We start from the raw sequence: 23,172 nt of genomic DNA, 5'->3' as shown, positions 1-23,172 counted from the left end.
AAATTGCCCATAAGTGTGAATAAGCATGTGGATGTGTGTGCATGGGGACCTGTGATTGATTGGCCTCCCATCCAGATTGTATTGTATTCACTAGATCCATTGTGATCTTGACCAGGATAAAGCAGTAACTAAACATTAATTAATCACTGAACATTCATAATTATATTTTGATAATCAGACCATCATGAAGTGCAGTACAGGACAGAGTTGACACATCCTCTGAAGCATTATGAACATATTATCTCTTTTATTTACATTCCTTTTTCAAATGTTAACATTTTTCCGGTATCTCATCAGGTTGGCATTTTAAATCTTTTCTCAGCAAAATAAACTTGACACGAGTAAAACAGATGTAGACAAAAGTTTTATTTACACCATACAACATTTTTCAGTTTTAAATATTTTATACAGGGCTGCAGATGAGAGAGCTTGCTGAGTGCCTTCAAGCAGATTCTGCAGTATTAAAGTTGTGAAATATATTATTCATATAAAAGTGAGTATTACCTTTATTGCATTTAAAGCAATGAAGAATGTAGCTTGACAAACATTCATTTTTAAATGACAGGAAAAATCCTCCTTGCCGCTCTATTTTTCATGTCATAAAGTAAAAAGTGTAGTAATGGCCAAACTGACTTGTTATAAACCTTTTAAAAACCTGCATAATTATGTACATTGTGCTCCTGGACTCAGTCACCACTGAACTGAAAAAAAAACTGAGCCCAATGAAGCTTTTGGGTTGACATAGCATAGTGTCATGGTGTGTTTTCTATTTTTGAGGTTTAATCTAGAAAGATATACCTTTGTAGATCCAATTCTCTTCAACAGATATGTTCAAAACACATGATGGTTATATTATACACCTTGCTGCTCCCTCACTAAGTACACTAGTGAGAATACAAAAAAATGATGTTTTTGTCTTTTAAATCATTTATATCTCCTTTAGTCCTTTTTAAAATCTTATTGGCACATGATGTCCCTGCTATATTTCTAGGACCCAGATAAGTGGTTTCCACTTTTTTCCCAGTGCAAAATATGTCCTGCTTCATTTGATCCTCTGATTACACCTCTGTTTGGAAGTCTCCCTCTTGGACATCCAGTGGAAGGTTTACACATTTTTCCCACTCAGCAGGAGTCATCTCCAGAGAGTCCTTGGTGTCCGACTCCAGTACATTCATTGTGGCGTAGTTCTGGTACTCACAGGTTGGGTTGTAGCTTTCCCAAGGGTTTTTATTGGGCATTGCCTTATCCTGTGCAAGAAAACATTTTGAGACAAGACAATGGTATTTCAGAAAGGACACATTCGCTAATGATACACATTTGGGCTGCTATGTAGCTTGTTTACTGTGTTTGGTAGATATTCATTTTATGTCTAAATTGTGTATCATAAACATGCCCAAGCTGGTCAACCAACAGGACTATACTGTACTACCTTTGTGCATACCTAAGAAAAATATGGTTAAATGTACTTCTTTGGAAAACAGCCATTATTTGCTTGGTATGGTATAGCATAACATAGCATAGTACAGTACAGTGCAGTATAATCCAATATCCTTTTGATACAAAACTAAGGCCCTGATTCAAGTGGGAGACAACTATATTTAAATAATTTTTCTGCATGTGCTACTTCATGATAGGCATGATGTGTGCATAAATCGAGTATAATGGTGATTAAAGACCAATGGTGTTGACATGGATGTTTCCGCCAGCAAGTCTAGTCCTTGTTACTACTATGTATTCTACAAATACCCTTAAAATATACTTAAAATGGGAAGGAAGCTAGTAAAGAAATGCTATGTCGGACACTTTAGCTTGCTGTGACCTTGACCCGGTTAGGATCAATTCCAAAAGCTAATCAGTTCATCTGCTGGTTACAGTGGTAATTCCATATAAATACTACAAACTTTCAACTGCTCCTACTTGAGATATCACAGTAAAGATATCTCTGTTTTCAATATATTTAAATATCATAGGGTTACTAAGCACCATGACAAAGACACACTGTGCTGGGAGGCTAATTGGAATATGAGTGAAAAGACACAAGACACAATTGCAAGGCTGTATATGTGTGTGTACGTGTATGTGTATGTGTTATATATTTTTTATACTCTGTATACACTTAAAGTGTCTTGCCTTTATTTACTTAGTACAGTGGTTCTCAACAGAGGGAGCATGGAGAGATCGGAAGGGGGGGCGCAAATTGTTTTCAAGAAAAAAAAAATCATTTTCATTCACAGGACATCATTTGGGTACTCGGTGTATTTTATTGCTTTTCAAATGGTTCTAAATTGAAATGGAAAAACCCAGTGTTTCCTCTCCCCCATAGCCTGCCTTTTATCTAGCTGTCAGTGCAGACCAGTGTTGACAACTTAGCGACTTTTCAGACCCCTTTAACAATTTATAAAAAATAATATAAAGCTGTCCGTTATATAGTTTTATAAAAGTTATAAAACTTATTTAAAAAGTCATAATGAAAAGTTATGAAAAGAAATAAAAAAAGTACAAAAGCAAAAAAATCTATCTATCCATCTATCTATCAAAACAGATTATAGAATAGGTTATATATAGATAGAGTTTATATAGAATAGATAATCATTATACCTACTCTCTTCCAATATGGAGGTGGGGGTGCCACATGATAGGGGAGGCTTGGTGGGGCTTTAGTTACAAAAGGTTGAGAATCTCTGACTTAGTAAATATCTTTTCTAACAACCTATAGATGATGCTTGAATTGGAGGTTTGACTGCTTCAGTCAGGTGGCTTGACTGTGAATTACCATAAAATTATGGCAATAACAAATCAGCAGCAGGCCCCTGAAATGTCTGAATGTGAGCAAATCAAGTGGTTTTCTGTCATGCATCTACCAAGCAATGATTAGTCAATGGAAAAAGAAATAAACATTTTAAAGGCACATGTCCTAGTAAATGGAGTAGTATTCCACTGATGAATGAATGCATTGACTGGGCATCTATTAATTCATTTGGTCACTCACTTCCTGAACAAGGATCATGTGAGTGTGAAAGTGGAGGCCTAAATACAGTGCTTGTGGCATGGCCCGACTCCCCCTCCAATCATTCTTACTCACCATGCTGCCCATATTTGGTATGTCTCGAAATCGGTCCAGGGTTTGAAATTTCTGATTCAGTTCCTGGAACAGCTCCATGTGTCTTTTCCTGGTGTGCATGACTTTCTGCAATGGCAAGGAATGGTGGGGGGGGGGGGGGGGTAATTGGAGTTCAATCAAGCTGATAACCATAATGTTGTATCAGGAAACACACTGCCTCTTGCCACATTGATTAAAAAAAAAAAACATTTTTCACTGAAAGACTAGTAAAGCTTTTGAATGCTTTAAATAGAAGAAAACTTGCAGATTCTTTGGCTAAGTGCTATAACAAAGTCATGATAAATGGCAGCATAGATTTCATGAACCAAAAAAAGGATTGCAGTAGCACTTTTTAAATTATAATTATTATGATTTTTTTTCCAATTTAGGTTAAGGGCAGAAACAGGATGTTCTCTGTGAACTTCAGAATAACTATTTGATTTTCAGCTTGAGATCTTTGAATGTAAAGGGATAAAATGAGAATGGGAATTGCTACTCTGTGTGGCAGCTGACAGCACTGCTTTCACTGTAACTGTAAAGCTCAATAAATCGTATATTTGTCAGGACCTTGCTCCTCCAATAAGCTTAAGTGCTACACAAAGTAGTTGTAATTAAAGAGTAAAACACAAAAGCAACAAATGGCCCTTTTGTTGATGTAAGAAAAGCCTGAGACATGCACTTCACCAATGAAAAGGTTTTACATACCTCAAAGTCGAGGTCCTGGTACCTTGACTTTCTCCTCTGTATAAGCAAAGAGGCATGTGTTAGATTGCAAAACAAATATAGCAATACTTGAAAAGCTTCTTGCTCAAATCTTGTCACTTTTGTTTTTATCATGAAAGCATAATTTGTAATTATTTAGTTCATCAGTGTTTTATTCATTCCAGAAGAGCATGGGTTGGATACATTTTCTTTACTTCTGATTTGGGGTTGGGTTGTTTGCCCAAGTACTTAGAAATAAAATATAGGTGTTAAGCCTTGAATATCCTTTCAAGTCCCACTCTCTCTTCCTTTACTGACCATTGACTGCAGGCTCAACAACTGAGAGGTGCAGACTAGTGAGCAAAGGCGCAACAAGTTGGCTGGATGTGAGGCTGAAAGGCAGTCAGTCAGCCTCTGAAGTAACTTGCGGCTCTTGTGCTGCATACTTATCCTTGCTCTTCATGACATGACATGAGCATACATATCATTACACGCAGATCCTCGGTCAAGTATACCTCAGCAGTCTTCGCCAGAACCCACGTTAACTGACCATTCGAAGTTCCTGCCAGGCCTGCCCACCTCATGTAATACCCTTGGTGATACTTCGATACGAGCACCTTCATCACTGATGGTATAGCCCTAGCAGGCAGTCCCCTACTAGCTCGTTTCATGCCCCTCATGGGAGTGCATTGGACTTTCAAGGATCGATCTATACTCGCATAGTCCAACAGTCAATCTGTGACGAGATCCGTTGTGTAGACAGCTCAGTCCATCATGCAAAAATAATGGAATCACCACACTTAGTGGATGCAGCTTGTTTCTTTGTAGCAAATAAACAAAGCACAGATATGACACTAAACAATTTTTGTTTAATAGAACATTCTGGCTTCGTGAAACATATCTCAAACAACGCAAATAGTTTTACTTAATAGCATATTTTTTCCGGATCAAGTAGAGGAATAAATGAAGGAATTACTCAATGTTGAGGAAAAAGAAATATGGAATCATGAAAAAAAAATCACAATTAGTACTTTTTTGCTCCGCCTCAGGCTTTTATGATGGCCTGAATTCTTTGAGGCATGGACTTCACTAATGATGAACAATATTCTCCATCAAGCTGGTTCCAACTTTGTTGAATAGTGGTTGACAGATCAGCTTTGCAGGGTGGAGCCTTGTCATGGACCAAGTCTTAAACTGTTTGTTTGTGATTTTAACAAACAATATGAAAAAAATCCTTGAGAAGCAGATATCTAATAACCTTTCAGTCAGTAGTTCTTAATCACTTTGTTGGTGTTGCCACAATAAACACAATAATTTTCCATTTTTTTGTTAAAAATGGTTCATTATGGCATCCTCTAAAGGGCATGCTCTGTTTAAAAGTCTAGTAGAATGTTAAGAACTTACCTCTAAAGAGCTCATGGAGGTAGTTGAGCCAGTCTCACTTCGTGCCATTCCTACGGTCTCTTCCATTTCAGCTAGGAAGTTCTTGACAGCGGTGCGAGGCTCAAATGACAGGGTCTGCATGTGTTCCAAGGCTCCAGGAAACTGCTGCTCCATTCCTGCGGTCATATGCTCCAACCCTGATGGGCCGATGTTAAACTCAGTGCCCACCTTGTAGTGCATCAGCCTGTCATGTTGCAGAGTGTCCATGGTAATGTTTCTCTTGCTATCCTCCTTCAGCAGAGTGGGCACACTGCTTGAGCCAGTGGGCAGTGATGCTGCTGCTGAGGCCCGAGGCATCACAATGTAGTCCGTCTCCATGGGTCCCTGCTGCACATGGCTACTGAGCTCTTGTTCACTCTGCCGCATGCCATCATCTGTGCACAAGTAAACGGTTCGGTGCATGTCACTTGCACTCTCGCCCATACATGGCTCGCTCATGGGCATGTGCAGGCCTGATGGCTGTTGAATGATCACTTTCGATATGATGTTACCCGGCAATGTGGAGTAGTTGAGGCCCTCTGGGCCTTTTTCTTCCTCTTCGTCATTGAGGGAGATGCGTGACAGTGTTCCGGTGATGGTGGCAGCACGACAAGAGCCCATATCTTTATGGAGAGCTGTGGGTGGACAAGTATTGGTAATATTTATTAGGAAATGGATAAATAAAATAGCTTCACTGGGCTTCCAAGAACTGTGCAGTTCCCTTTGTATTCACAGCTGAAGTAAAACATGAAAAATGCTAAAATAGTAACTGTCTCGTCTACCTTTTTAAACAAATATTATTATTTTACATTTATCAGCACTTACTAATGATGGTAGCTTTTTTGTAAAGTATTCTATTAAAGTTTTTTAATATTATAGCTTGTTCTTTACAGACGACAAGTCACAAGCAATTTTTCCCATTTTAATCGCAGCTCAATATGGAAAGATTATGAGATATTTACCTCAGACTTTTTTTTTTTTTTACCTATTCATGACTGATCTGAACCATGAAAAGCACAGTAATTAGAATTAATATCCACCATCTATTACTTACCTGATCGACAGGCAATGTCCACATCTTTTTCGAAATCAGTCTGTGGAGAGAGAAAAATTAATAATAAATTATGTGTGATTTATATTTTCAGTCAACATAACAGTATGACCACAATTATTTATATTATAAAATAGGCCTGACTTGGTTTTTCATCTGCTGATTCATAGGAAATATATGTTCTAATAGAATAAAGGTAGTCACAGTAACTAATCCTAAAGGACAGAAGGCCCTGTGCACAATGGAATCATCATGGAGAAAATGATTCATCAAATGACCTCAGAAAAAAAACATTAGAAGATGGGGGGAAAGTGGCTATTATGAGGAAACACCATTAAATAAAGAGAACAGCAAGTTCTGAAGTCATTCTAAAAAAACTGCCCACAGAAGAACTGTACTGAAAGTCAAAAATGAGGTGCTTTAGATTTAGTTAAAAGGACATTAAATAACTGCTGTAGATTGCTATGAAAGAGCTTCTTATAACCTTGTATTTACAATGTAATGAAAGATGATTCCTGCTGTATTAATGCCTCATCCAAAATCCCTCATCCCTCAACATAGTAAATACTGAGGACAATTTTAAACTGAAGACAAGGAACCAGAAGACTGCAGGATCATTGAAATGGAGTAATTATTATTAGGTTCTGAACTGTGGTACTGGAATGCTTCTGGCCTGAATATATATATATATATATATATATATATATATATATATATATATATATATATATATATATATATATATATATATATTTTTTTTTTTTTTTCTGATTTAGCACAACACCAGAGGCACCCCCAAATATAATGCCACTTGGCAGACAAACTTAACATTTTTTTTCATTGCCAGATTTAATAATGGAAACAGGGAAACTATGCTAAAGACTCCATCCCTGAAAATGACACTGCTCATTTTCAACACACAGGTAATGGGTTCTGCAAGGTGTCAATACGAAGACGACTGAAGGACCTGATGATGTCCTGGGATGGGTGCTCAAACCCTACACAGATTATCTGACAATCTACATCATTAACATCTTTATCACATTTAGAGCATCACCTCATGCTCAACCCCCTCTCCTACACCCTATTCACTTCTGACTGTGTGACCGTTTACACCTCCAACAGCATCATAAGGTTTGAGTAGGACACAAAAGTTATCAATCAGTCTACAGGGATAAGGGTCAAAATCTGGTGAGATGGAAACAATCACCACTGACTACAGGAAAACATGGAGAACAGAGCATAATTGTTGGACAGTAGAGTTGCCATGGTATATGGTCATGTATGTGGGACGATACCGGTATGAAATTTTATACCGATTTAAAGAGGGAAAACATTATGAATGAAACTTGCTTGATGACAGCAGTTCCTATATCAACATTCTAACAAATATAACACACCTTAAATAATGAGAGCAAACACTGAGAGAGCAAAGAGAGCAAACACTCAAGAGAGCAAACACTGGAGAGGAGAATGGATGGTCGAGCTGGACGTCTTCGGTTAGCCGTTAGCCTAGCACGGATGCCGGTCGCTTTCCGCGCTTCCGCTGCCTCGCACACCGTTTCCGTCACCCTCTCTTCCGGGCAGTGACATCAGGCAATACCTTGGTCCCAGGGCCTGGTTCGTGTAGTAGCCCGAGGTTGCGTAGCTCATAGTCCATAGTGTATTCCTCCTGAGCTTTTGTTCTCCAATGTTCAGTAGAATCTTTCGATGGTAGACATGTACACCAGTGTTTCCGATGTACATCTGTTCAAAACGTTTCCAAATTGATATAGGCTACATGTAACATGCACCATATTAGTGAACCCAAAGTGGCCGCTGCATGCTACCTCACTGCCAAGTTTGTGGACATTCCACATATAGCACCATCTAGTATCCAACCAGTGCCAATACTGGTATTACCAATTTGAACTAGGGATACCGTACCGGTGTGAACATTTTGATATTGTGGCAAGTCTAGTGGAAAGAGTCCAGATTTAAATTCCTGGGCATTAACATCACTTATGACCTCTCTGAGTTCATCAACACCTCTATAGTAGGGAAGGCACAGCATTGCTTTACTACTTGAGCAGGCTGATGAGAGCCAACCTGGCCCAGAAACTACTGGTAAATGTCTGTGCTATAGGGAGCCTTCTGACATACGGAGTTACAGCGTGGTTCACAAATAGTACCTGGGCCAATCAGGAAGTCATCAAAACAAATCATGGAAACAGAACTGCCATATCATAGAGAACACACAGAGATAGCACTGCCTGAAGAGGGCAGCCTTGGTCATTATGGACCTAACTCACCCCAGCAACATTTTGTTCATCCTCCTACCATCTGACAGCCATTATAGAGCCATTCACACCCACACTATCATGCTTTAAAACAGCTTATTATTATAAGGGCCATTTCAAAACTCTGAAATCAAGTAAGGGCACAGCCCAACAACAACACCACCACAACGATCAGACTAACTGTCAAATCCTATGTGCAATTCACAAACTTGGGGTGGTTGTGGTTCAGGTGGTAGAGCAATGTCCACTAATTGCAGGGTTTGCAGTTTGATCCCTGGCCCACATGCATCCACATGCTGAAGTGTCCTTGGGCAAGACACTGAACCCCAATTTGCTCCTGATGGCAGGCTAGCACCTTGCATGGCAGCTCTCCTACCATTGGTGTGCGAGTGTGTGTGTGTGTGTGTGTGTGTGTGTGTGAATGGGTGAATGAGAAACAGTGTAAAGCACTTTGTAGATCCTCTAAGGTTAAAAGGCACTATATAAGTGCAGACCATTTACTAAAACTCAGGTACATTGTATGTGTGCAGAGCCACAACCTGTAATTCCACATATCTCTCCTTATACTCTACCGTTCAGTTAATTGTTTTACCTTTGAAGTCAGAAAAAGAATCATCTTTCAGCTGATAATGCCCATTATCAATAATGCTGAATATGCTATCTGAATACTACTGACACTGTCCTTAGGCCACTAATTGTTGTTTTCAATTCTCTGTGTAGATTTGTCTCGAGGTGTCCATTCAATACTCACCATAATTGGTTGAAGCCCAAATCAAGAAGGGACTTTCACTGGTTTCAGTTTATTTTCAAATGTGCTTACTTCAATTGTCCCCTGAATTTGAACCACTTACTTGTTCCTTTTAGTTTCGCATATCCTCTTAGGGATACGCTACATCTCTTTTTTACGGTACCAAAAATTTTCACAGATGTCAGACGTAAAGCTTTTCATTTTAAAGTACCTTGTGACTTCAATAAACTTTCACCTTCCTTAAGATCTATTACCCCTTTTTGTTATTTTAAGCCATCTTTATTCCAATATCTTAATCACACTGCTCATGCTATTGATGTGAGCAAGTGTAGCTACTTTGTCTGGTTTATGTGCTGCACAAGTCTGATTTTATTCTGTTATGATTGCACCTTTATTTTCCAAATGTGGATAACTGTACCCTGTTGTTGGTGGTCCCTGTTGTATGGTGAATTGACCTTGTTTCTTTTTCTGTATTTGCATGCATTGCTCTATTGTATATTGGCTAAATGATATATGAACTTGTATATGTCTTACCTTTTGTTGTACGAGCATTGTTACGTTGTAACATTTATTGGTTTGGGTGGGGATTGAAGAAGCCGAGTGAGCTTATTGTATATTTGTTTTGTGTGTTAGTTTTGTTTTGTCTATGTATTTGTATTATTTTGCATTTGTGTCTTTTGGACACCCTTGAAAATGAGATGCTGCATCTCAAGGGGCTATCCAACAATAAATTTAAATATGTGCAATATTTGGGCATAAGTGCAATATTGCTCTTGTATAGTCAACTTAATTATAACTTTGTAATTCTGTAATTTTTTGAAGCAACAGCTTGGGCTATCACCAGCATAATTTCTTTTTGACAAACTAAATGACAAAAAAAAACAACTTTCAATCCTTTAATCTAATAAAATGACAACATTACCCACACATGGAACATATAGTAAAATACAGTAAATATACAGAAATATAGTAAATACAGTAAAAAAAAAAGGTCTAGAAAAAGAATTAAATGACCACTCTTACCAAATTTATTCCTACGATAGAGACAATAAAGAAGAAACTAAAAGAAAACAATCCCAAAACAAAACAGCCAGCTGCTCAAATCTCATGGTGATATTGCACATTACTGAAATTTACATAGAAATCCGTCATGTTTCAATCACAAGGTGAAACAGAAAAACATTCTTCTTCACAAAATGAAAAACAAATACAGACATGGCACACAGCAGGGTGGATGGGTTGTGCTCATGACATTTGAAATGGAGTTGATGTAATTGGGTAACATGGACACACATCTGTTTCCTAAAGCCATACCTAAAAATGCTTCACAACACACATTTGGCATGAATGGCCTTTTTAACTCATTCATTATGTCTATATGTGCCACTATGTTCTCATTGTATTCTCAGTATTAAAAATTTTGCATTAGGATATCAATATTACTGACAATGTGCCTGTTTATTGGCCTTCAAAATAAAACATATAGCAATGTACTTGTAATAATAATTGTAGATAATATTACTAGGATAGCCTTCTTTCATCTCAGAAATATTTCTAAAATAAGAAACATATTGTCACTACATGATGCGGAAATACTAGTTCATGCATTTGTCACCTCTAGATTAGATTACTATAATGCCATACTGTCTGGATGTTCCAGTAGGAATATAAATAAGCTCCAGTTAGTCCAGAATGCAGCTGCTAGAGTCCTAACTAGAACTAGAAGATACAACCATATCACACCGATATTATCAATACTGCATTGGCTCCCAGTAAAATCTCGCATTAATTATAAAATACTTTTATTAACCTATAAAGCACTAAATGGTCTCGCGCCACAATATCTAAGCGACCTTTTGGTTTTATATGATCCGCCACGCCTACTTAGGTCAAAAGATGCAGGCTATTTGACGGTACCTCGAATAGTGAAGGCTACAGCAGGGGGAAGAGCTTTCTCTTATAGAGCCCCACAGTTATGGAACAGTCTTCCTATTAGTGTTCGGGACTCAGACACAGTCTCAGTGTTTAAGTCTAAGCTTAAAACGTATTTGTTTACTCAAGCCTACCCTGACTAGATTCTGTTCTACTACTTCGCAGTCATAATTATCTTTTTTCTCCCTCTCTCCTTTCGCCGAGCCCCACACGAATTTATGGAGATACTAGAGATCCAGATCCTTTCTGCCTCTGGATGGAGCTCAAATCTTCTTTAATTCCAGACTGCTGGGACTACGGCTGCTCCTAACGCCATACAGACTTCATATAAATCCATAATGAACTTTTTCACACTAACTGTTGTTACCCAGATGAGGATGGGTTCCCTTCTGAGTCGGGTTCCTCTCAAGGTTTCTTCCTCTTAAAACATCTTAGGGAGTTTTTCCTTGCCACCGTCGCCACTCAGTGGCTTGCTCAGTTGGGATAAATTCGCACCTTTAATATCTGTATACCATGTTGATATTTCTGTAAAGCTGCTTTGAGACAATGTCTATTGTAAAAAGAGCTATACAAATAAAATTGAATTGAATTGAATGTACAAATCTATAAGTGACTAAAAAGTCATACAATGCATTTTTTTTTATGTTTTGAAAAGTCTAACAGAAATCTAAAATCTAAAATATTGATGCAAAATCTATAAATAAAATCTAATCAAATCATTACAAATATGTCACCTCTGAGACAAAAAATATCAAGAATATGCAACACTGATCTAGGCCATATTTGTAAGCTTGTGCCATAATCATGGAGATAGAGCTGTAAGATAGTTACCATAATTTGTGCATGGCCATTAGGGAAAGTGCCAGTTGCATCAGCGCTGATTGGGTCTTTACAGTTCCTCAGTCGACATCTAAATGCATCTTGCACCTATAAGTTTAAGTTATTTCATCAGTGATATGAAACTCATTCCGACAAGCAATATCCAAACAGACCCTGAGAGTGTCACAGTATGGCAGGAATAAAAGATAAAAAAGATAATAGCTAGGTAATGAGAGGCAGGAGATCTGAATCTGACCTACCTCTCTGCGGAGGATACAGTGCACCATGACTATTACAAAGCCTTGGAGTGAGTCAAAGACGGCAAAAAGGATTTGGAACAGGATGGAGCGCTTGTCTGTCATGGCAAGCACAGCTGACATCCAGGTGAGTGCCAGAAGAGGCAAAACTACACAGGAACTCCAGAGTGAAGCCCTAAGAGAGGAAGGCATGGGAAGATGGAAGGAAGAGTGGGGCAGAGATCAAGGGGAAAAATGGAGAAAGGGATATTAGGAACAGATTATGAGGGAGAGAGGTGGCCAACACTGGGAACTAAAAAAAAAAACCATACACACAACCATTTCTACATGACTGAACTAATCTTCAACAGAACACCATTCAAATTTGGAATACACAGGAAACTCATGAAAGCACAGGGAGCATTGAACCAAATGTCCCCTCTTTGAGAATAGGACCCTTTGCCTTTTAAAATAAGAATAATTTATTTATATTTTTCCAGTTCAAACTGTACATCATTTTAAACAGTGGCATTCAGTAATGAGAAGATCAAACAATGTGTCAATGTGTACAGACATATTTACATACACACAATTACAGGGAAAATAAGGATGTAAGGAATTCGTTATTTGGATTGAACAAATAAAATACAAATACAGATATTTGTATTTTGGGAATGGGTGATATACTATTTGTTCAGTGAGCAGGGTTCCCAGGTTCAGAGTATAATGTCTACATATTGCACAGATCTAAAAAACAAAAACATACAAAAACCACCTTGAAGTTGTAAATATAACTGGAATAAAAACTACAAGTCCAAAATGCATCTATACAGTTACTTTCACACTGCTCTTCATCACCTCAGTCATCCGAACAAGCGTGCAAATACTGCAAAGAAGCCATTATGATGACACGAGTAACAATGTACATCATCTGCTTCTCTCAACTTGCCAATCTCACAAACCGCCATCTTTTATTGATCATGCAAGATGACCTGAACTTGCGACTGTGACATGCTCGTGTAGTCACAGCAACGTTGGACGGAGTAAATTAATAATAATGCTAACACTAAAAGGTGGGTTTAATTCAAACTTCTTTATTAAATAATTCCTCACCAATCATAATCAAGGCAAGCAACTGTTCAGTCTGCGAACATACAGTACGCTGCTTACATTTAACTGTTTATGATAGACCTCCTGATTAAAGCTTAAACAAAAAAAAGATTGGCATCTGGATCGATATAGGTCGATCAAGATGACAAGAAACTGGTATTGGCTGTAAAAATCCTGATCAGAGCACCATTAAATTAAAGCGTTTTGAATCTTGAGGGTAAATGAACTCACCCAATCATATCCTATATGAGATTATTCAGATTTGGAGATATTTTGATACAAAGACGGACACACTATACACTTAGTGTATAGGTACAGGTACACTAAATGTTTTTGGACACTGGACCGTCACACCCATATGTGAGCCCCAAACCTTTTCCACATAGCTGAAAGCACACATTTGTTTAGGATGTCTTTGAATGCTGTAGCAGTACAATTTTCCTTTACTGGAATTAAGGGGCCCAAACATGTTCCAGTATGACAATGTCCCAATGCACAAAGTGAGGCCCTTAAAGATATGGCTTGCCAATGTAGAAACAGAAGAATTCGAGTAGCCTGCACAGAGCCTTGACTTGAACCCCACTGACTACTTTTGAGATTAACTGGAATGCCAACTGCACCCCAGGCCTACTTGCCCAACATCAATGCCTGACGTCACTAATATTCTTGTGGATGAATTCTGCAGCGACACTCCAAAGTTTAGTGGAAAACCTTCCCTGAAAAGTGGAGGTTATTATAACAGCAAAGGGGGACTAAATCTGGAATGGGATGTTCAACAAGCACAAATGGGTGTGATGGTTTGGTGTCTACAATCATTTGGCCATATAGTGCACATTGAGTACCATTGTATTACACCCCTAATGCAATATAATTGTACTAATTTAATACAAAGCCATGAGCACGTACATACTTAAATACTTACATGGCATTGCTGGCCGTAGTTGCTGATAAAGCAGTTGTAGAGACAACACCACACTTTGCACATTTTAAAGTTAATCCTGTATGTGGCTCACTCATCTGCCTGTAACAAGCCAGGAACAACAAGAAAATAAGAGAATGTTAGCTTTTTGCATGCATGCAATACTGTGACTTCCAGTGGGATGGCTATCATTGTTACTAATTTTGACGTCATTAAGTCTCACTAAACAGTTTTTAAAGATGAAAGTGTGCATGTTTGTGAGGGGAAATTCAAGATGAGATTTTGTGTGTATGTTTTGTCTCTATGCAACAGATGAAGAAAAGAAAAATGTGAAGCTCTGGGGAACTGGCTTCACATTATACTTACCCTGCTCTGTGTTTTAGCTTCTTGTCCAGGATGCCATCTCTGGAAACCAGTTTATTAAACACCAGAATGCCAATCACCATATTGACCTGCAAACACACACAACTAGACAATAAGGGTCTGTCTTCCAGGACTTTTATACACCTTGGCTGTTTCTGAATATGCGTTCTTATGCAATCTTGTGTCCTTCTGAACTCGTTCTACGTCATCATCCACTGCCGAAGTTCCATTCCAAAAAAAGAACGCAAGTACCGGGGACGTTTGAAATTACCCAGATATGTTCTTGATATAGAGGATACAACGGATGCAGACCTGAACACACTAAACCTGCTTGAAGTACCAGAAGTCATTGCGGCAAAACAATAGCAGATGACAGAAGCCTGACCCATACCTGTAGTATATTTTTAACAACAATAATCTAAATAAAAATTTGAATTCGGTGTTCGATGGAGTAAGACGCGAAGTTGGAGGCTGATTTCGATTAAAATTGTAATTCATTAGCGCTTTTTGGTCATATAATATATTTTGACTTATTCTACTTCGTTTCCTTATTTGCACTTTGAACTTGGCAACGTTAAGATGTCTGGAAAGAACACGAAAACCCGTGGTAGCATTCAGACAGGACTGAGAACTAGTGTGCGTGCCGTGAGCGAGTCCCCTTCTCCCCCTGAATCTGCATCCCCGAGCAGTGACCCTGACTTCGCCGCACTCAAGCTTGAGTTGCTGGCTTCACTGAGGAAGTACATTGCTGATATTTTTAAAAAGGAGTTTCAGGCAATGTTAAGGGATGCGCTGTCTACTATCCAGCTTGACCTGCAGGCCATGAAAACACAGCAGGCTGGTGATAAAGTTGCTACCGATGCTAACATATCAGCATTGAAAGGTACTGTTGGGGAAATGGGGCACGCTCTCTCCGGTTGCACCGATGACATCGTTCATATGAAGACTACTATCGAGTCACTCACTGCGACCGTGACTCAATTAGAGAATAAATGTGAGGATTTGGAGGCGAGGTCAAGGCACAATAACGTTAGGATAGTCGGCGTTCCAGAGGGCGCTGACACCTGTACAACCGCTGCTGTAGCGGCCTAGTTAGAAGAGGTGTTTGGTCTGGAGAAGGAGCCGGTTCTGGACCGGTCCCACCGGACCCTTCAGCCGAAGCCCAAGCCTGGTGAACGACCACGAGCTATTGTCTGCAGATTCCACTATCACAGTGACTGTGTTGATATTTTACGCCGTATGAGAGAGCTCCAGCAGATTAAAATGAGGGATTTGACCATCTCCGTTTTCCCTGACTACACAGCCAAGATAGCCCAGGCCCGGGCTGCGTTTAACGAGGTTTGGTGTCAACTTCGTGGTAATGAGGGAGCTCGCTATGGAATACTTCACCCAGCTCGGCTTCGCATTACATATAACGGTGTTCTGAAGGACTTTATTTCAGTGGAGGAAGCAGGAGACTACGTTAAACTCTTGATATCGGGGTGAACTGCATCACCTATATAGTGGAGTTTTTTTCACTTTTATTCTTTTTTTGCACTCAGCCTTCCAGCTCTACAGAATTCGGATTCTTACTGAAGATATTGTCGGTGCATTACTTCGTCTAGGTTTTGTGGACTCACTCCTCTTAAATTTACTTCTGTATTAATATGCTTCTCTGTTTTGATGCTCTGACTGGATTAGAGTTTATTTCATTTTATTAGTGTTGTTTCCTCATCTTTACATGTTACACTGTGTTATATTATTTGTTACAAGTCTTTAAAAGGTAAGGACATTATATTTGTTAAAGTGTACAGACTATCAGATTTGAAGTCAGTAGGGGACTTTTCTCTTACTGTAATTTTTTTTGTTTAGGTAATTTAGTTGGTTAGTTCGGCTTACTCTGAGTTGTTTTCACATTGTGGACAACTCTTGGTGGGAAACACTGCTGTCTCCCTTTGTTTTATGGAGGCTTTGGGTGTGTTGGGGGGAGGGGGGGTCCCACTCCGGCTGAGACAGGCACGCCTTTAAGATTTATTTGTTGGAACGTCAGAGGAAATCCTGTCAAGAGATATTTAAGGTTTTTACATATTTGGAACGTCTTCCACTCGAACTTTAATTTGAAACTAGGAGGGGTCGCTATTTTAATTGACAAAAGGTTACAGTTTTTGTCCACTAACGTTATTGCTGATGCGAATGGTAGATGTATTATAGTTGCTGTTACTCTAATGCAAAGACAGGTATTGTATACGCTCCTAACTTAGATTCATTATTTATTTATTTATTTTTACAAATTAATAAATAAATAAATTAATTAATTTGGTACTTTTAATTTTGTTTTCCTTTGTTTTTTTTGTTTGTTTGTTTTTTCTTTCTTCTTCTCAATGAAATATTTGGGAAAGGGAAAGGAGGAGAGAAGAGAAAAGGTAAATGAATCACATGAAAATGAATCACATGTAAATAAATGAATCATATGAAAATGAATAAATAAATTAAAACGAACGTGAACAAATGTAAACATAAAAAATAAACACAAAACAATAATCTAAATAAATAAAAAATATGCATCTACAAAGAATGATTTTAATATATGATTTAGATTGAGATATACAGTATCTCACAAAAGTGAGTACACCTCTCACATTTTTGTAAATATTTGATTATATCTTTTCATATGACAACACTGAAGAAATTACACCTTGCTACAATGTAACATGGTGAGTGTACAGCTTGTGTAACAGTGTAAATTTGCTGTCCCCTCAAAATAACTCAACATGCAGCCATTAATGTCTAAACCACTGGCAACAAAAGTGAGTACACCCCTAAGTGAAAATGTCCAAATTGGGCCCAATTAGCCATTTCCCTCCCGGGTGACTTGTTAGTTGTTACAAGGTCATAGGTGTGAATGGGAAGCAGGTGTGTTAAATTTGGTGTCCTCGCTCTCACACTCCCTCATACTGGTCACTGGAAGTTCAACATGGCACCTCATGGCAAAGAACTCTCTGAGGATCTGAAAAAAAGAATTGTTGCTCTACATAAAGATGGCCTAGGCCAGTGGTTTTCAAAGTGGGGGCCGCCAGTGGGCGCCTGGGGGGCCTCAACAATTTGGTGTGAAAAATAAATAAATACATGATTCTCACTCTCAGACAACCACACACACACACAATCAATTCCTAATGTAATGTAATGTAAAGATGAAAGAGGTAATTATTAATAAAATAGAAGGGAGATATATTTAGAAGTCTGTATTTTTAATGTGTTTTAAAGACATCTTGCAAAAGGGGGGCCTCGGGCAAATGTTAATGCCATTTGGGGGGCCTTGCTCTGGAAAAGTTTGGGAACCCCTGGCCTAGGCTATAAGAAGATTACCAAGACCCTGACACTGAGCTGCAGCACGGTGGCCAAGACCATACAGCGGATTAAAAGGACAGGTTCCACTCAGAACAGGCCTCGCCATGGTCGACCAAAGAAGTTGGGTGCACGTGCTCAGAGTCATATCCAGATGTTGTCTTTGGGAAATAGACATATGAGTGCTGCCAGCATTGCTGCAGAGGTTGAAGGGGTGGGGGGTCAGCCTGTCAGTGCTCAGACCATACGCTGCACACTGCATTAAATTGGTCTGCATGACCGTCATCCCAGAAGGAAGCCTCTTCTAAAAGATGATGCACAAGAAAGCCTGTAAACAGTTTACTGAAGACAAGCAGACTAAGGACATGGATTATTGGAACCATGGTCTGTGGTCTGATGAGACCAAGATAAACTTATTTGGTTCAGATGGTGTCAAGCATGTGTGGCGGCAACCAGGTGAGGAGTACAAAGACAAGTGTGTCTTGCCTACAGTCAAGCATAGTGGTGGGAGTGTCATGGTCTGGGGCTGCATGAGTGTTGCCGGCACTGGGGAGCTACAGTTCATTGAGGGAACCATGAATGCCAACTTGTATAGTGACATACTGAAGCAGAGCATGATCCCTTGCCTTCGGACACTGGGCCGCAGGGCAGTATTCCAGCATGATAACGACCACTGCCTTGATAAAGAAGCTGAGGGTGAAGGTGAAGGACTGGCCAAGCATGTCTCCTGACCTAAACGCTATTGAGCATCTGTGGGGCATCCTCAAACGGAAGGTGGAGGAGCACAAGGTCTCTAACATCCAACAGCTCCATGTTGTCATCATGGAGGAGTGGAAGAGGACTCCAGTGGCAACCTGTGAAGCTCTGGTGAACTCCATGCCCAAGAAGGTTAAGGCAGTGCTGGAAAATAATGGTGGCCACACAAAATATTGACACTTTGGGCCCAATTTGGACATTTTCACTTAGGAGTGTACTCACTTTTGTTGCCAGAGGTTTAGACATTAATGGCTGTGTGTTGAGTTATTTTGAGGGAACAGCAAATTTACACTGTTATAAAAGCTGTACACTTTACATTGTAGCAAAGTGTCATTTCTTCAGTGTTGTCACATGAAAAGATATAATCAAATATTTACAAAAATGTGAGGGGTGTACTCACTTCTGTGAGATACTGTATATGAGGTTAGGGCTATGGTCGAATTTATCCCGTATTTTAAACTATGCTAGCTTCCACCCTGAGGTAACGGTAAACTTGTTAGCTTAGTTTTTAGTTAATGTGAGGTCACACTTGCAAACATAGGTGCATCTCAAAAAGTTATCATGGAAAAGTAAATTTTTTCCATAATTTAACTCAAGAAGTGGAATTTCATATATTCTAGATTCATTACACATAAAGTGAAATATTTCAAGCCTTTTTGTGTTTTAATCTTGATGATTATGACTTACAGCTCATGGAAATCAAAAATCCAGTATCTCAAAATATTAGAATAAAGAATTTATAATACAGAAATGTTAACCTTCTGAAAAGTATGTTAATTTATGCACTCAATACTTTTGCAAAAATTACTGCATCAATGCGGCATGTCATGGAGGCAATCAACCTGTGGCACTGCTGTGGTGTTATGGAAGCCCAGGTTGCTTTGATAGCAGCCTTCAGCTGTATTGTTGGGTCTGGTGTCTCTCATTTTCCTCTTGTCAATACCCCAAAGGATTCTCTATGGGGTTCAGGTCAGGCGAGTTGGCTGGCCAATCAAGCACAGTAATACCATGGTCAGCAAACCGGTTACTAGTAGTTTTGGCACTGTGGGCAGGTGCCAAATCCTGCTGGAAAAGGAAATCAGCATCTCCATAAAGCCTGTAAGCAGATGGAAGCATGAAGTGCTCTAAAATCTCCTGGTAGATGGTTGCATTGACTCTCGACTTAAGAAAACATAGTGGACCAACACCAGCAGATGACATGGCACCCCGAATCATCACTGACTGTGGAAACTTCACACTGGACTTCAAGCAACTTGGATTCTGTTCCTCTCCACTTGTCCTCCAGACTCTGGGACCTTGATTTCCAAATGAAATGCAAAATTTACTTTCATCTTCCCCATGGCAGAGAGATTAAACGCTCAAGTAACCTTTGTAGGTGTTTTGAGTTAATTAGCTGATTAGAATAGTTTAAATGTCCCTTGGCATAAATTCAACAAGTCTCTGGAACTGTATTGGAGGAGAACACCATACTTCCTAAAGATATTCCTTTAATTAATGTTTTGAGACAACATGAAGAAGAAACCTCTTCTGGGTGACACTGGATAGTAGCATTAAATGAGTTACTTGTTGCAATTCCTTATTTCATACATGAGTAGGTAATATAATAGCTTGAGCTGAATTAAATAACAATTTATTCTCTGAATAACAGGTGATTAACATTCCTATACAGCATGTACAAAAGAAAAAATAGATTAGCAGGGAGAAGAAAGTGAAAAGTTTTGGGAGAAAATGTATGTGTTAAGTTAACTCTTAAAATGGGAGAGTGAAGTCACAGAGGTCCTGGGGGATGACATTCCAAAGCTTGGAGGCTATAGCACTAAAAGATTTGCTCCACACTGATGTCAGTCTGATTGTATACACCACCAATAGCCCAGCATTGGTGGTCCTGAGAGTCTGGGCAGGGGTGTAGGGCTGTTGTAGCTCAGAGAGATAAGCCACAGCAAAGTAATGCAGTGTCTTTGTATGAGAGAAGGAGTTTGTATTGGATTCTTTGTAACCAATATAAATGGAGTACAGGTATAATGTGTGCTAAATGTGTGGTATGAGAAAGGGCTTTGGAATATGGTGGGGGTCTATTTAGGTTTTTACCAGGTTTACCCAAAGAAGAGAAAATCATAGTCATCTAAGCATGAGGTTATAAAAACATGATCGAGGGTTTTGGCATTTAAATATGTAAGGCTCGAAGCTGGGCAATGCTGAGGAGCTGATAAAAAAACGATTTTTGTGAGTGACCTAATATGTAAATTAATATGTAAATCTAAGTAAATTTAGTTGTCAAAAATCTGTAGAATTCAAATATTTGTGAAAGGTTTAACCATGACACCATTCATTTATAAGAAGCATAAAACCTAGGAATCATAGAGTAAACTTAAACTTACAAGAACTACTGCAGCAGCAGGTCCAACGAATGCATATAGCAGTCCTCCCTCCAGAGAGAGCCAACAACTGCACAAAGGAATAACAATTTTCAGCAAATTCTCATTACAGTTCACATCAGGTATTAAAGCCGCATTTACACTACATGGTTCAAGTGCCCCAATACCGACTTTTTCCTCCCATGTGGCACAGATATGAACCATGAACGTGTAAGCTGGAAAAAAGCACATGGATTCCGATATTCTCAGATCCGTTCCCGCCTCATCCATATGTGGAAATAAATCTGATATGAATTGGATACGTGCATTTGTGTCTGCCATGTAAGTGGACAGATCGGATATTCCCCTGTCAATGCGAGTTTTACGCAATTGAAAAAGCGACTGTGGCGAACAATGTCAACTCAGGTGGAAACCAACCGCGAAAACACAAGTCTCATCAAGGGCTCTCTTCTTTTTTTTCTCTGCCTTAAGAGGCCAGTGTTTTGCTTACCTTTAAATATGGTGTGGAAAGCAATAGCTTGTATTATATTTTCGTCTGCCTCCATTGCAAATTGCGCCGTTTTTACTTCCTTTTCGGCCTCAGCTTCAGGGACGTCTACCTTGGGTTGTTTCATGAAGTGTATAGTGTAAACGCAGATATCGGATATGGGTCACTTTTAAAAGAGTCGTCAAAAAAATCGGAATTGGGTATCAAGACCTGCAGTGTAACTGCAGCCTGTTAACATGGCCAGGTGGATTCAGATCCTAGCAGTGTGTGTGAAGTGTGTTTGTATGTGTGCGTGTGTGTGTGTGTGTTGGGTAGTCTTACTATTGTGGTGTCCCATAGCCTTTTGCTTTTGTGAATCCTATTGAGATGGCAACCACCAAGGCAGGCAAACCTTTAAAATTAGAGAAACACACATGTTTAGGTATGAAATACTCAGTATTCAAATGACTGGAGTTTTTGTTGAGACAGGCTTGCAGACTTGTTCAATTGTCTACTAGACTGATTGCTTGTATCCAAAGATACAACTGCTTTTCAACTTGAAATAGTCAGCTTTTAACTGTTTGTAACCCATTTGCATTTTGTCTGCTTATAGAAACAACACTTCAAAACTCTACAATACACACAAGTGGAGAACAAAATTTGTAAGATAAAGATGAGTTGAGAGACTGATAAGAAGCATGCAACATGGGAGCAGTCTCTAAAAGTGAAACTTTTTATTTTCTGGGAATTTGTGCATGAGCTTAGCCCACCACTTTCCTTCATTCTACTGGCACTCCTAATGAACTGGAGCAGCACCCCAGCATTAATCAACAACCAATAGTCTGCCAGCAAACAGCAGTGTATATACCACTATTGTTGGTGCATTTATCATATTATGGCCAAGAGAGGAGAAAGAAATAATGTCTAATCTAAAGAGTCCAAATTTAGTAGGATTATTTTTCATGGATTAGATGTGAGGGTTACAGAGAAAAAAACAAGGTGGCTACCACAGATTAAAAAAAAACAACAACATTAACTTAGCAACTTAAAGGTGTTCTCATTCCCATCCATGTACAAAAAGCTCTGCCACCAAAACCTTTTATTGTTTAACTAGAGTTAGCATGCTAACTAGACTTGCCATTAGCAAGAACTGTCATGACATCACTTTCAAGTTCAACGGCTTAAAAACCAAGTTATGACATTATAAACTCACAAAATTCCGCTCATAACGATTTATAAAAATGGTCATGACTGAGGTCACTGTTTTTTTGTAATAAGCTCTTAGAACTTCTACGCTCCGGTATTAGAAGGTTAGCATTAAAAGACAGGCCATGCAGCTCACCAGTAATAAATTATTCCATCCTGGTGTAGCGCAGCCAGTGTTTATTCTGTTTTTTTGTCGTTTTCAAAGCACAAAAAGAATGTTCCTTTTCAAAGGGAACTCAATGTTGGGTGAGCTTCATGCTGTGGGAAGCGCCCTCGTGCATGACCGGTATCGGAAGTCTGTGTGAAATCACGCCTATTTATAGGCCTCCCGTGGTCAGGTGACATGGCATTTTGCGCGTCTGGT

General features: G+C 39.1%; 1 protein-coding gene across 2 annotated transcripts in view; it reads right to left on the bottom strand.

The window, feature by feature from the left end:
• Positions 1-225: 225 nt before the first annotated feature.
• The window catches only part of adgrb3 (adhesion G protein-coupled receptor B3), a 330,718-nt gene continuing 307,771 nt past the window's right edge, over positions 226-23,172 (bottom strand). For both annotated transcript variants that reach the window (XM_017461819.3, XM_017461821.3), the window contains 11 exons: positions 21,945-22,014; positions 21,140-21,206; positions 14,685-14,770; positions 14,322-14,420; positions 12,314-12,485; positions 12,066-12,161; positions 6,279-6,318; positions 5,207-5,859; positions 3,806-3,841; positions 3,083-3,187; positions 226-1,247 (listed from right to left, as the gene is read on the bottom strand). In XM_017461819.3, the coding sequence (XP_017317308.1) occupies positions 1,059-1,247; positions 3,083-3,187; positions 3,806-3,841; positions 5,207-5,859; positions 6,279-6,318; positions 12,066-12,161; positions 12,314-12,485; positions 14,322-14,420; positions 14,685-14,770; positions 21,140-21,206; positions 21,945-22,014 (1,613 nt within the window). In that variant the 3' untranslated portion in view covers positions 226-1,058. The remainder of the gene's footprint in view (positions 1,248-3,082; positions 3,188-3,805; positions 3,842-5,206; positions 5,860-6,278; positions 6,319-12,065; positions 12,162-12,313; positions 12,486-14,321; positions 14,421-14,684; positions 14,771-21,139; positions 21,207-21,944; positions 22,015-23,172) is intronic.

This window comes from Ictalurus punctatus, chromosome 29, assembly GCF_001660625.3.
Source record: "Ictalurus punctatus breed USDA103 chromosome 29, Coco_2.0, whole genome shotgun sequence".
Taxonomy (NCBI): domain Eukaryota; kingdom Metazoa; phylum Chordata; class Actinopteri; order Siluriformes; family Ictaluridae; genus Ictalurus; species Ictalurus punctatus.
Note: the sequence above shows the minus strand (reverse complement) of the source record. Positions and strands in the feature narration are given on the sequence as shown.